Here is a 14,151-nt window from a genome sequence, read left to right as displayed (position 1 = left end):
CTTTCTACTATAAACTTTACAGTAAAGAGCAAGTCATTGTCATTTGACTGGATTATCAAGTTTGATTGACAAAGCAACAACATGAACAGTGTTGGTTTAAACCTGTAAAATAAAGAGTGCTTTCAGAGGACTGAGAAGACCTTGATGTCTGCCATCTCTACCCTTGCCCTCTAAAATTCTGTTAACCACTAGCTTATGGTTAACAATCACTTCAACAGTAGAGCCCATTCTTGAGTTTAAGACATTGGTTTTTGTTCAAATTGTACTCTGGTTGATAATAATAACACTTTAAACTATTGGTGATTGAAAATGACCTCAGGAAAACATGTTTTAGCTCTTTCTGAGAAAGTTTTGATTTGGGAACAGAGGGAGATCTGAAGGGTTTGAATCCTTGAGTTGGTGTGTAAGTGAGAGGAGGGCAGTGGAAGCAAAGAGGAGACATTTTCATGTGGGGAAAATGCATATTATAATTTTTCCAGTCTGGAGAATAAGATTCGGTTTAGAAAAAAAGTTGAAAAAACTCTCAATTACAGAACCGGGTGTAAGGGATGCCAATAGGGAAAAACAGTGAAACGCAGTTTGAGAGAAATGCCCATTTTACTGGTCCCAGCCTTTGGCATTATATATGAATATACATTACAGTGAATAGGGCTCAGTGAAGAATTAATACTAATATTTTTTGACTACTTACCACATGCTAGGCAGTGTTCTAAATGTTTATATTTATTAACTCATTTGATCCTCATAACAATTCCATGAGGAAAGTTGGTTATGGTCCCTGTATTAGGTTTTTAGGGCTATCATAACAGAGTATCACCAACTGGGTGGATTAAACAACAGAAATGTGTTGTCTCACAGCACAGTAGCTAGAAGTCTAAAATTAAGGTGTTAGCAGGGTTGGTTCCTCTTGAGGGACATACAGAAGACTCTCTTCTGGGACTCTCTCCAAGCTTCTGGCAGCATTAGGCAATTCTGGACTTGTAGACGGCCTTCTCCCTATGTCATACTGTTTCCCCTCTGTATGTGTCTAACTCTATGTCAGATTTCCCATTTTTATAAGGACATGAGTCGTATTGAACCAGGATCCATCTCATCTTAAACTGACCATCTATGAAGACCTTATTTCACAAGTACTGGAGGTTAGGACTTCAACATCTATTTGGGAGACACACTTCAACTCGTAACAATACCCATTTAAAGATGAAGAAATGGGGGCACAGAGAAGTCAGCCAAGTTGCCCACTATCACTGAGAAAATGTGGTGCTGGCTCCCAAACATCGTGCTATATCCTCTCTCATAAAGGAAATGTAGGTACAGAAAGGCTGGATAACAATACAGCAAAATGACTGATGGGGTATATGATCGAAAGTCTTTACCGTCTCTTGTTCTAAAGCAGAGGTGGGCATGATCCAATTCTTATAAAATTATTTTAAATTAAGATTCACCCTAACACTATCTAAAGATATGTCTGTTTGAGATTAGTTAACTGGCACTGGAGAAGAACAATTCATTTGACTACTTAATAGGCTCTTTAAGTTGAAACTCTAGAAGAAGTAAAAAAGAATGACCATCGCTTTGTTCATGCCTATTGGTTTTTTATTGAAATATCCTTTTTATGTAGTAAAATGTACATGTACTAAGTATGTAATTTGATGTATGTTGATAAATATCTGTATCTGTATGTTAACTATGGGATTGAAGTCTGAACATTATTTTGCATCCTAACTAGCAGTAGAAGTCCTCAACTAGAGAGAATTTTGAGCACCTGTCTAATTGTATTATTTCACAGAAATAATGAGAAGAAATGGTGCATAGACCATGCCTAATTTTATTTTAACGATCCAAAGGTGTTTCTTTCCTTTTTTCCTGCTTTGTTAGTTCACTCTTATCAACCATCTTAATCTTTTTACTTCTTATTGGAGTTTGTCCCTAATTGGAAATGGCCCCTTAGGAACTTGCCTTGGTACATTCAATCCAGCCTGATAAGGGTGTTTTTAGGATTATTATAACCATTTTTCCCCCAAGGATATAAAAGCAGCAGGGTTTGGAAAATTAGAGAGAAGCTTAAAGCAAGACGAGGAAAGGGAGATCTAAGAGTGGCAGCTTGTGTATAGAGAATATGGCCTCATCTGCTGCTTGCCAACTCTCTGCCGGGCACCTTTCTCCTCTCTCCGTCACAGCTTAGTACAGAGGCTGAGACACATGCCGCTGATCTTGACAGCATCCTCCTGACCTCTGAGGACAGCTTGAAGTGGTCCCTACAGATGTGGTATCAGCACTAGTGGTTGCTCACGAGTTATCCTTCAACTTTCTTGTTCTTCCCTGCATTCCTACAAGAATAATGGAATTCCAGAAAGCTGTAGTTGAGAGAAAACTCTGAGATCATGTAGAAAACCTCTGGAAGACAATTGGGCTAATTGCCCCTTAGTTTGTTTCCAATGCTGTGATTTTAGAATTCATTTTTTAAAAAATGAATTTAAAAAGTTGAGACACCTGAGAAGTAAATGGCTTGAAAAATAACATACCAATAATTAATGCAGAGTTAGGACTGCATGGCATGTGATACAAACTTTGGCACATCCATTATCAAATTCATAAGCCCTCATGCCAGTCCTCAGTATGAATCTGCATTTTTTCTACCTCACTTTTAGACTTTTGTTTCCTACTCAGACTCTGCGGTCTTTCAAACTCTTGTTAAAGTGCCCACTCACCAACTGAGGGTTCAATATGCCCCTGAGAAAGGTGGAGGTGAGTGTGTCAACACAGCACACTAGTCCTCTTCCATTGCCATGACTACTGCAATCCCAATGATATAATAGCTCACAAGACCAGATCTCACACATATCACCGCCTGACTCACCCCAAATTGCTAATGTAGGAAACAACTTCCCAGCTGATAAGTTTGCTCTTGTAACTATAAACTTGGGAACAAGAAGAGAAATTGCATTATTTTTTAAAATTTTTTTATTGATTAAGGTATTACATATGTGTCCTTATCCACCCCATTACCCCCCACCTCCCCCTTCATGCCCTCATCCCCCTGTTGTCTGTGTAAATTGCATTAATTTAAAATGAATATTTGCTTTGGATACCAAGCCAAGCACTGTGATATTTCAGATTTTCCAAGTGCTCTGTCAATCACAGAGACATGTGGAATTTGAAGTACTTTCTACTGAGGAGCAGATTGTAATCTAAAAGGCTCATACCCTTCCCCATTTCTGTTTCCTCCATCAGAACTCAGCTAGCAGCATAGAGCTCTGAAATGATGCATATCTAGTCAGTGTGCAGACAGAACTTATATTTACCAAAAGAAGAGAATACCCTGCAGTACGTGGAAGTCTCATAAACAATATGGCAGAGAGAGCAAAGGTGCACCATGAAGTAAGCCCGGGGCAGCACGGGATACAACTGAGAGGCAGCCTAATTGCCAACAGCCAGTCCTTGAGGTCAGTACCCCTTTATGGCCCAGGCCTTTTCTTCCTTCCCACAGCATCTCACATAAAGCTCTGCACCCCCAGTTCTTCCTGGTCCCTCTGTGAGCACTGCCGCCAGCTGCCGCCTTCGTAGCCAGCTCCTGCTCTGTCACGAGATTGCATCTGCAAGAGAAGGGACATCCTCCTCTCAGGTCCCTGCCAAGCTCTCAGAAGCTTTTGGTCTGGGTGCTGCCACAGAAGGATCAGGGAAGAGACAGTGCATTTAATCAGTTCTGATTTTTATCCTCTAAGTACACATAAGTGTATGGTAATGCGTAATGATTTATCCTAGCACATCTTCATCTGAACTCCAGAACGTTTTCTAAGTAATGCTCCATCAATCCTCCAAGCAGCTTTTAACATGGATAGGAAAATGAACATCTTTTCTATGACTCATAAACAATATGGATGTACTTAATAAACCTAATTTTATGGAGATTGTGATGACGGTTCCTCAGCCTCAGTCCCAGAAGTGGGTTCTCGCTGGGGCAAACATTCACTGAGTCAAAACTTGTACGTAGAAGCAGCAATGCCAATGGATCTGCTTTATACTTGGATCTGCTTTAAACATTAGCTGGGTATTGAGTAATGTATGGCTCCATAGAAATTTCCTTCCTACCCTTGCCAGTTTAACTCAGTGGGTAGAGCATCAGCCTGTGGACAGAAGGGTCCGGTTTGATTCCAGTCAAGGGCGCATTCCTCGTGGCAGGTTCCATCCCTAGCCCTGGTCCAGGAGTGTGTGTGAGGTAACCAATCGATGTTTCTGTCTCTCCTCCTACCTTCCACTCTCTTGAAAAATCAATGGAAAAATATCCTCGAGTGAGGATTAACAAGGCACCTAAAAAAAAAAAAAAAAAAAAGAAAGAGAAAAGAAAAATTTTTCCTTATATTTTAAAAGTCTTATTTTTAAAGGACAAAACCATTACATAAAATTATAAATTTAAAATATGGAAGTCACTCTTATCATCACCCCTTTCTGACTCTCTGGTAGTAATAACTTAATTTGTGTAAATGGGATAAAATGTAAAGGGCTATATATCACTGTGCATCTCATTTTTGTCACTTAGTAATACATGTTGTGGTGTTATAAAATATATATCTAAGTCATGCTTTTTAATTGCTGCATGCTTTTTTTTCTAGCCTAAAAGATTTGATTATCCTATTGATTATCCTTTATGTATTTTCCAAGCATTTTTCATACTGCAAACATTGCTATGATAAATATTTTTGTGAGCAGAATTGCTATAGTGAATATTCTTGTGACATTGTTTGCCACAAGAAAATAAATGTTATAATTTTTCTTGGAGAAGGTATGGGTATCTTCAATATAAATTTCTAAAGGAAGAATTGCTTTCGGGAGAGCGCGGGAGGCGGGGGAGAGCGGCGGCCCCCTGCGCTCCTATTCTGTGTAGCTGTGACCGGTTGAGGCAGCGCGGCAGCATAGGGACGACGACCTCGCGCGATTGGTGAGTCCATATAATCCAAGAAAATGGAAACTGAACAGCCAGAGGAAACCTTCCCCAACACGGAAACCAATGGTGAATTTGATAAACGGGAATTAACTACATTTGCAAAGTGCTTTGCAGTCATTTATATTATGATGTTATTTGAATGTTAATAATAATATTGTAGTAACAGCGACATGCTAAATGGCTGCAGTGTGGGTATGGTGTTGCAGGACCTGAAAATAAAATAGTTTTTTAAGGTGGTGCAGAATGTCCTTTTTGGGCCTGGCTATTGAGGATAATAAGCACATAACTGGTAAAGTTATTGAAATATAAATTCAGGTTGCTCACTGCAACAGTATGTTATGCTTATAGCAGATAAGTGTGTATTGGGGAAATCCTTAATTTGGAACTAAAATTTTATAACTCTCCCTCTGCAGTACCAACACTATAAAGGAAGCGACTTTGACTGCGAATTGAGACTGTTGATTCATCAGAGTCTGGCAGGAGGGATTATTGGGGTCAAAGGTGCTAAAATCAAAGAACTTCGAGAGGACACTCAGACAACAATCAAGCTTTTCCAGGAATGCTGTCCTCATTCCACTGACAGTCATTCTTATTGGAGGAAAACCTGATAGGGTTGTAGAGTGCATAAAGATCATCCTTGATCTTATATCAGAGTCGCCCATCAAAGGACGTGCACAGCCTTATGATCCCAACATTTATGATTAAACTTATGATTATGGTGGCTCTACAATGATGTTTGATGACCGCCGTGGCCGTCCTGTGGGATATCCCATGCGGGGAAGAGGTGGTTTTGACAGAATGCCTCCTGGTCGGGGTGGGCACCCCATGCCTCCATCTAGAAGAGAAAAATAAAAGGACTTTAGATATTTTGTTTGTAAAAAGAGTGGTTATCAAGTCTATTTTTCTTTGGTGTGTAATATTGCTGTTTTTGTTTTAGTCGCCTATCAAAGGACGTGCACAGCCTTATGATCCCAACTTTTATGATGAAACTTATGATTATGGTGGCTTTACAATGATGTTTGATGACCGCCGTGGCCGTCCTGTGGGATTTCCCATGCGGGGAAGAGGTGGTTTTGACAGAATGCCTCCTGGTCGGGGTGGGCGCCCCATGCCTCCATCTAGAAGAGATTATGATGATGTGAGCCCTTGGCGAGGACCTCCTCCCCCTCCTCCTGGACGAGGTGGCTGGGGTGGTAGCAGAGCTCGCCATCTTCCTCTTCCTCCACCACCACCACCTAGAGGAGGGGATCTAATGGCCTATGACAGGAGAGGAAGACCTGGAGATCATTACGATGGCATGGTTGGTTTCAGTGCCGATGAAACTTGGGACTCTGCAATAGATACATGGAGCCCCTCAGAATGGCAGATGGCTTATGAACCACAAGGTGGCTCTGGATATGATTATTCCTATGCAGGGGGTTGTGGCTCATATGGTGATCCTGTTGGACTTATTATTACAACACAAGTAACTATTCCCAAAGATTTGGCTGGATCTATAATTGGCAGAGGTGGTCAGAGGCTTAAACAAATTCGTCATGAGTTAGGAGCTTCGATCAAAATTGATGAGCCTTTAGAAGGGTCCGAAGATCGGATCATTACCATTACAGGAACACAGGACCAGATACAGAATGCACAGTATTTGCTGCAGAACAGTGTGAAGCAGTATGCAGATGTTGAAGGATTCTAATGCAAGATATTTTTTCTTTTTTATAGTGTGAAGCAGTATTCTGGAAAGTTTTTCTAAGACTAGTGAAGAACTGAAGGAGTCCTGCATCTTTTTTTTTTTATCTGCTTCTGTTTAAAAAGCCAACATTCCTCTGCTTCATAGGTGTTCTGCATTTGAGGTGTAGTGAAATCTTTGCTGTTCACCAGATGTAATGTTTTAGTTCCTTACAAACAGGGTGGGGGGGGAGGGTGTGCAAAAACTAACATTGAAATTTTGAAACAGCAGCAGAGTGAGTGAATTTTAATTTTTGTTCATTGTTGGTGGTTAGAAAATTCCCCCTATGTAATTATTGTGAACACTTTGCTTTGTGGTCACTGTAACATTTGGGGGGGGTGGGACAGGGAAGAAAAGTAATAATAGTCCATATGTCCCTGGCATCTATTCAGAGCAGTGTGCAGAATGTAATGCTCTTTTGTAAGAAACGTTTTATGATTTTTAAAATAAATTTAGTGAACCTATTTTTTGTGGTCATTTTTTTTTTTTAAGATGGTCATTTTTCAAATGGCTGAATTCCCCAACCTACCCCCAACTAAACACTAAGTTTGATTTTCAGCTCCTCTGTTGGACTTGGACTTAGGCAAAAAATAATAATCTTTGCAAATTCAGTTCTGGTGATTTCTGGATGGTTTGAATGTCCATTGCTTGGGAAGAAATTCCATCATACCCCATTCATGCTTTTAATAAGCTGGGGGTTTTGTTTTTGTAAATGCTTGCCCCTACTTTGCAACAGTTTCCTATGTTAGTAATTGTGAAGAACCAAGGTGGGGAGCAGTACTAAAAATTAAGTAATGGTATAAATGTATACCAGAAGCCTGATAGCAAGCTTTATTGATTCGGAGTAATATTTGGTTATGGAAGTGACTGGTGCTAAATAAATTCTGGTTATTTTTTATTAGATAATTTCTTTCTTTTTTTTTAAATTTTGTTTTATTGCTTAAAGTATTACAAAGAGTATTACATATGTCTCCTTTCCACTCCCGTGCCTTGACATTCCCCCGGTCTCCCCTACCCCCAAATATTAGATAATTTCTTATCAACAAATTTAAACTGTCAGCCTGCTTAGTGTCTATTAGTTAAACTTTGTAAAATATATATACTTGTTTTTCCATTGTGTAAATGCTTGCCCCTACTTTGCAACAGTTTCCTATGTTAGTAATTGTGAAGAACCAAGGTGGGGAGCAGTACTAAAAATTAAGTAATGGTATAAATGTATACCAGAAGCCTGATAGCAAGCTTTATTGATTCGGAGTAATATTTGGTTATGGAAGTGACTGGTGCTAAATAAATTCTGGTTATTTTTTATTAGATAATTTCTTTCTTTTTTTTTAAATTTTGTTTATTGCTTTAAAGTATTACAAAGAGTATTACATATGTCTCCTTTCCACTCCCGTGCCTTGACATTCCCCCGGTCTCCCCTACCCCCAAATATTAGATAATTTCTTATCAACAAATTTAAACTGTCAGCCTGCTTAGTGTCTATTAGTTAAACTTTGTAAAATATATATACTTGTTTTTCCATTGTATGCAAAATGAAAGAAAAAGATGTACCATTTCTTTGTTATACGTTGGATTATGTAGGAAATGTTTGTGAACAAGTCAAAAATAAAAAGGGAAAAAAGTTCCTGTGGATGTTTGTGTAGTATCTTGACGTTTGTATTAATAATAGTTAAGTTCACTCCCGAATAAAATTCCCATAATGCTAAAAAAAAAAAAAGAATTGCTTTCAAAGGATAATTCCATGCATTAGTTAGTTTTGTATAGCAATTTAAGACCATCATTCATTATTATTCACCCGGTGACACCCTGGCTTAGTGGTAGATGACACCCTGGGCAGTCCTGTTGGTCTTGGTGGGGCTCTCCCACATGTCTGAAAATTAACTAATTCTTGGCTGGTCTACATAACCTCAGCATTTCTCCTAGAATATTCTCCTGGGTGTGTTCTCATGACAAGACAGAGCTCAATGAGAGGAAGCGGAAACATGCAAGCATTTCTTCATGTCTCTTGTGTCAAGTTTGCTACTATCCCATTGGCCAAAGCAAGCTATGTGGCCAAGTCCAGACGCGTGGGAGCATTAGCAGAGCTGGGAAAAATTAGGATCATTTGTGCAAGCAATTTCCACACATATTTAGATTGCCAAATTGCCTTCCTACAGGACTTAACTATTTTTTTTTATGCCACTACAAACGGTTTATAAGAGGATTTTGGCAACAAAATTCAGTCTCCCAGTGTGAAAGATTAGCAGCACAGCACCTCTTACTTCCATGACCCCTGTCTCTTTCTTTTGACTTCTGCTCTTATCTTCTGGGACTATGGACTAAGTAAGTTTATTATGTTCATTGCTTTTCCTTTTGTATCGTTTTTCTTAAAGAGTTATAACATTTACATTCTTTTTTATAACTTTAATTTTTAACTTTAATTAAAGCAACTTTAATAGTCCTTTTTTTTGCCTTGGCCAGAATTAAAAAGGAATTAATGTTTACTTCATTCATCTTTTCATAAAGCAGCCTCCCCATTCCTAAGCATGCATGTTTTGAACTACATATTAGTTGGATAAAATTTTGCTATTAAGTTTGCGTTTTCTGAGATCAGATAGGATCTATCCATCCTGTTGTCTTGTTGCTTTTATACATGAATGAGCTGAGAATAAATTATTGGGTCACATGTTTCCTCTTATTTATCTAATATCTTTTGGAATTGAATGATCCTATAGAGAGCTTTGTAAATGATGACTTTCCCCCTCATTTATCCAACATTTATATTTATGGAGCTTCTACCATGTGACCGCACTATGCCAGGTACTAAGAGTATAGAAAGAAGCAACATCTAGGCAAATACCTCTGCTCCCCTGGAGCTTAAATTCTTGTGGGAGGACATCGACAATAAACAAAGTGAATAAGTAATAATTATCTACATAGTACAGATAAATAAGTAAGTATCAGTAAACCAGAAAAAGGGGTATATGGAGTACCGAGGGAGGGATATCTTTAAAAGGGGGTAGCCAGGAAATGAGTCCATGAGAAGGCGACATTTGAAGGAGATGAGTAAATAAGACTTACACATACTTGCGTCAAGAACATTCTAAGCAAGGTAAGCAACAAGTGCAAAGGTCCTGAGGTGAGTTGTGTCTGGTATATTTGAGGGAGAGCAAAGAGGCCTGTTTAACTGGAGGTGAAGAATAGAGGACTGAGGTCAGAACACTGTGGTTAAGATCAGGTTGGGCCTTGTAGGTTATTTCAGGAGTTTGGCCTGCATCAGAATGGGATGTACAGAGAGCAGCTGGGTTTGAACAGAGAAGAGACAAGGTCTGACTTATTTTTATTAGGATCATTTATTTATTTATTTTTAGTTGTCTGTGGTCTTCACCCTTTTTTTGTACCCCTTCCTTTGACATTTTTATTCTATAATTTATCTCCTCTCTGACATCTTATTCCATAGATAATTTTCTTAATTTTTTGTCATAGTGCAGAGTCTAAACTCTCTAATTTCTTGGAGTGTGTATCATTCTAGTGTTTGTTGTTTTAACAGTCTGCATTCTTTTACCCCCCATTTTTCCCTTCTCTGGCGTTTTTTGCATTATTGATGAGCCTTTTGTTTTCAGGCTTTTCATTTTTGAAAGGGGACAGTGGTGTCTGGGCCTTCTCACTGCTCAAATAGCCTGTGTATATTCTATTTTGCACCTTTCTGTATTTTCATCAAGCTCTGATCTGGCAACAGATTAGGCAAGAATTGTTAGAGGACATTGCAAGTTTGTAAAACACTGAGATGAAACAATGAAATAAAAAGCCTTCAGGCAGCATTAGAAAAGCTTTTGTTAATGTTTACCTGGCCTCCGATCTAGTCCGGAGTACATGTGAGACGCGCAGTAGGTAGTTATTCAATGATAAAATGGCTCTGAGTCTTACACTGGAGAAGGTCGTTAGGAATGAATGGTCGTTAAGAGAGGAGGTAAAATTAAAAGAAGAATGAAAATAATTCAAATGAAAAATGGGGTCTGTGCTTTAGTTGAATTCATATGGAAATTCTTGTACATAGCCTTAAAAAATGCCGTGACATTTTCAAATGCTCAAGACTCCTGATTACTTTTATGGACATGAATGGCTGCAACGTTTGTCACCCTATTGATCATCAGGATTCATTTGGTTGATTTCGCTGGATAGTCTCTTTTCCCTCTCATTGATCTAAATATCTTCTGGAAGCTGGATTCACAGATGAAAAATGTGTCTATCAAACAGGAAAGGTAATATCTTCTGGAAGCTGGATTCACAGATGAAAAATGTATCTTTATCAGACAGGAAGGGCCCCTCTCAGGATCATTCAGTGCCCCTGAGGACTCTAAGGGCACAGGTATGGAGACCGCAGAAACACAGTGACTGGGAAAATTTGGAGCTTGGATTGGTCCAGTCTGCATCAGCTTCTTACATTGTTTTATTTCCCCACTCTTCGCTGCTTTTCTAAAATTGTCAGTTTCCTGGATGACCCAGAGACCATCTCAGTATTTCCTAGTTCTCATTAAATGTTTCAAACAAACACTTGGCTATCAATCTACACTAATACTGAGTTGCAATCCAAGGAAAACCTGGGTTCTCCTGGTTTATAATGTTATTGTTGACAGGACTGTGAATATGTAAGTTCAAGACAGATGCGACCCTTTTCCTAGTATCTGTAAGTGCTCGTTATGGGGAAGGTAAGACATTTGCTTGGAAGTGGGAAGGGAAACCTGTATGCTGCTGAATTAAGCTGGAAAACCAGTGGTAATTATAATCCTGTTTGTTTTTTGTCTTCTGAAATGTCAAAATGCATGAACATTTTAGCTAATGTGCTATAAAATACATTTAGATAATGTATTTTACTTTGTCTAAAATATAAAAAAGGGCTGGAGGAACCTTGTGGTGAAATGAATGGCTGGGATGTGAGTGAGAGAATTGTGCTGAGGTTGTTGGCTGGGCGCTGGGAGGGTGCAGAAAGCTAACATTTACCTAGCACTTCTCTAGTGCAGGCTCCGTGCAGGTGCTTTAAGTAGAGTATAGTATTTAATACATAGAATGACTCTGCTAAGTTTTTTTTTTTTTTAATTTAACATTTTAGAAGGTAGAGCCAAATGAAATGGCCATTTTTTGTGGGTAAAAAAATGACTGTATCTTGGCAATTTCAAATGGTTCAACCTAATATTTTCTTTTTATGGAGTGAAAAAGCTGGTATGTAGAGATATGAAGTAATTTTCCCAAATCATGCAGTTTCAAACTCAGGTTTTATGACTCTCAAATCCATTCTTATTTTACTGTACTGGGCTCCCTTCCAAAGAGGCTGTGTCGTTACTTCTCTGTTAATGGTAGAGAAACCATTTAATACATCTGCATCATGGTTTCCATACCCCAGTGATCTATTAATACCACCCACCTACTTGGTAGAACTGTAATTAGGATCAGATGCACCTCTATGTAAAACTATTTGGGGAATATGTCCTAGAAACTAATTACCATATTCCTGTTTTTTAGTCCAGGAATTTGGTCAAAAGATATAACATCAACCAAAATGAAAGACATGTAACTTTCTTTGATATAAACTATATCTTTATAGTCACCCCCTAAAATCTCTTGAATTTCTTATAATAGAAAAAATTACCTTTTTCTGTAGAAAACTAATTTTCATGACTTAGGAATATTTAGCAGCTGAAAAGATTAAAACCATGTAAACATTATTGACTGACTTCTTAGGGGTAGTTTAATGCATTTGCTCAAAGGAAAGAGAGAAACTTTACTGGTATGTTTGGGAAATTCACTAACCTTAGGCATCCACGGCCCCTAGTACAGCTTTTCTTACAAATTATAAATACTCAATAAATATTAAATGAATAGCAGAGTATGGAAAATAAAGGAGAGAGAGAATAAAAAACCTTTTACTATAAATTCTGCAGAATTAATAATATCAGAATAGACTTCTGAATTTTTGATGATTATCTGAAGAGCATAATAAAAGTTAACTATTAGAATTAATATGGTAATTTGTTTTACTGGAATGTATGTGTGTAGGGTCCAAATGTATATTTCTTCACTTGAGTGTTCCTGGAGCACAGATGTGCCATGAACTATATTAAATGGTAGTGAAACAGTGACAACAAAACAGACACATTCTCATCCTTATCCAACTCAGTGTCTTCTGGTACTCGAGTCTCTGCATGGTGAATTGATTTCATGGCAATTTGAGGAGGGTCTTTGAGCGCAGCTGCAAGGGGATGAAAGGACAGTTGTCATTGGGTTATAGTTCAGGAACATATACAGGAACAGGAAGTTGTTTGGATGCTTTGGGAACATGCAGTCAGTGCTTAGCTGATGAAAATTATGATGGTTACATGCCCAGCTCCTTTTGACTGGGAGTGAGGATGTCAGATGATAGAAGGGAGGCGCTTGCAGCACAGTGGATCTGAATTAGGGATGTGAAATATTGGCTTTAGATATGGATCACCAACCATGAGTTCTCTGTTCCCAACTCTGTCCCAATCCTGGGAGTTTCTGCATACCTACATTTCCCCAGATTTTCAGCAGAATATTCTGTAGTGAACTGAAAAGCTTACCACAAGTGGTAAGTGCTACTTGTTATTTAATCATAGGAATATTTTTGAAAGGCTTCTCGTGGCGTAAAAGTCTTGGTGTACTCATAAAGTCTTGGGACTACAAGTCTGAGTACTTTTCCCAATTTGTGACAGGTACCTAAGAACACATGGAGGTGATGAGTTAGTGGAATGGGCTGGAGGTGACGTTATGTTCTGCCATTAGAATCAGAGCATCCATCAAGGCAAAGGCCAGCATCTGGGACGTGATCCAAGATGATCCTGAGTAATGGCAGGCGGCAAGTCAACGCTGCTCACATACTGTCTGTGTTCTAGAAGAATTCACGTCCTGATTTTGCCACTTTATAAAGATACCCATTGAGCAAGGCATGGTATGAGATTCCCCATTCGAGTGACACCTGAAGTTCTGGCTTTAGGGTTGCAATGATCAGTAACAGCAGTGATGTGTTAGTGTGGGTGTGACACAGGTGCCTTCACACAAAAACAGAGAGGAGCATAAAGTTGCATTGTTTAAGTTAAAATTTCAAATACTGTAACTATTAATACTTTATCTTAGCTATTTCTTCATGAGGTTTCACATCCTTGAAAATAGTATTTTTTTTGTGTGTGTGTGTGAATTTTTGTGAGTTTATTTGAGTCAAACAGTCGACAATTGCCGGGAAGCAGTATCTCAATGGATTGAGTTAATGCTCCAAAGAATGGTGGTTTCTCATCTATTTTTATACATTGCAATCAAAGGAGAGAACGTAGGTGTGTTACATGAAATCCATTGGTGATAGATTAGAGAAGTGGGAGAAAGCAAAGCCCAGAAACCTCTGGGATTGGATAAAAAGTAAAATGATAGACACATACTTAGGTGGGTGCAGGAACAATTAACATGGTAATGAAGGAATTTGTGGTATCTGTCCTGG

General features: G+C 38.6%; 1 protein-coding gene across 1 annotated transcript; it reads left to right on the top strand.

Moving 5' to 3' along the window:
* Window positions 1-5,407: 5,407 nt before the first annotated feature.
* On the top strand, window positions 5,408-7,129 carry LOC102246529 (heterogeneous nuclear ribonucleoprotein K-like; the record flags this gene model as incomplete). The annotated part of the gene is made up of 2 exons (XM_014531713.1): window positions 5,408-5,612; window positions 5,896-7,129. Coding segments are annotated over 2 exons (942 nt in total), but the record flags the coding sequence as incomplete, so codon positions are not given.
* Between the last annotated feature and the right edge of the window lie 7,022 nt (window positions 7,130-14,151).

Source organism: Myotis brandtii, unplaced genomic scaffold, assembly GCF_000412655.1.
Source record: "Myotis brandtii unplaced genomic scaffold, ASM41265v1 scaffold822, whole genome shotgun sequence".
Taxonomy (NCBI): Eukaryota; Metazoa; Chordata; class Mammalia; order Chiroptera; family Vespertilionidae; genus Myotis; species Myotis brandtii.
The sequence above is the reverse complement of the archived record's forward strand: the minus strand, read 5'-3'. Positions and strand labels throughout refer to the sequence as shown.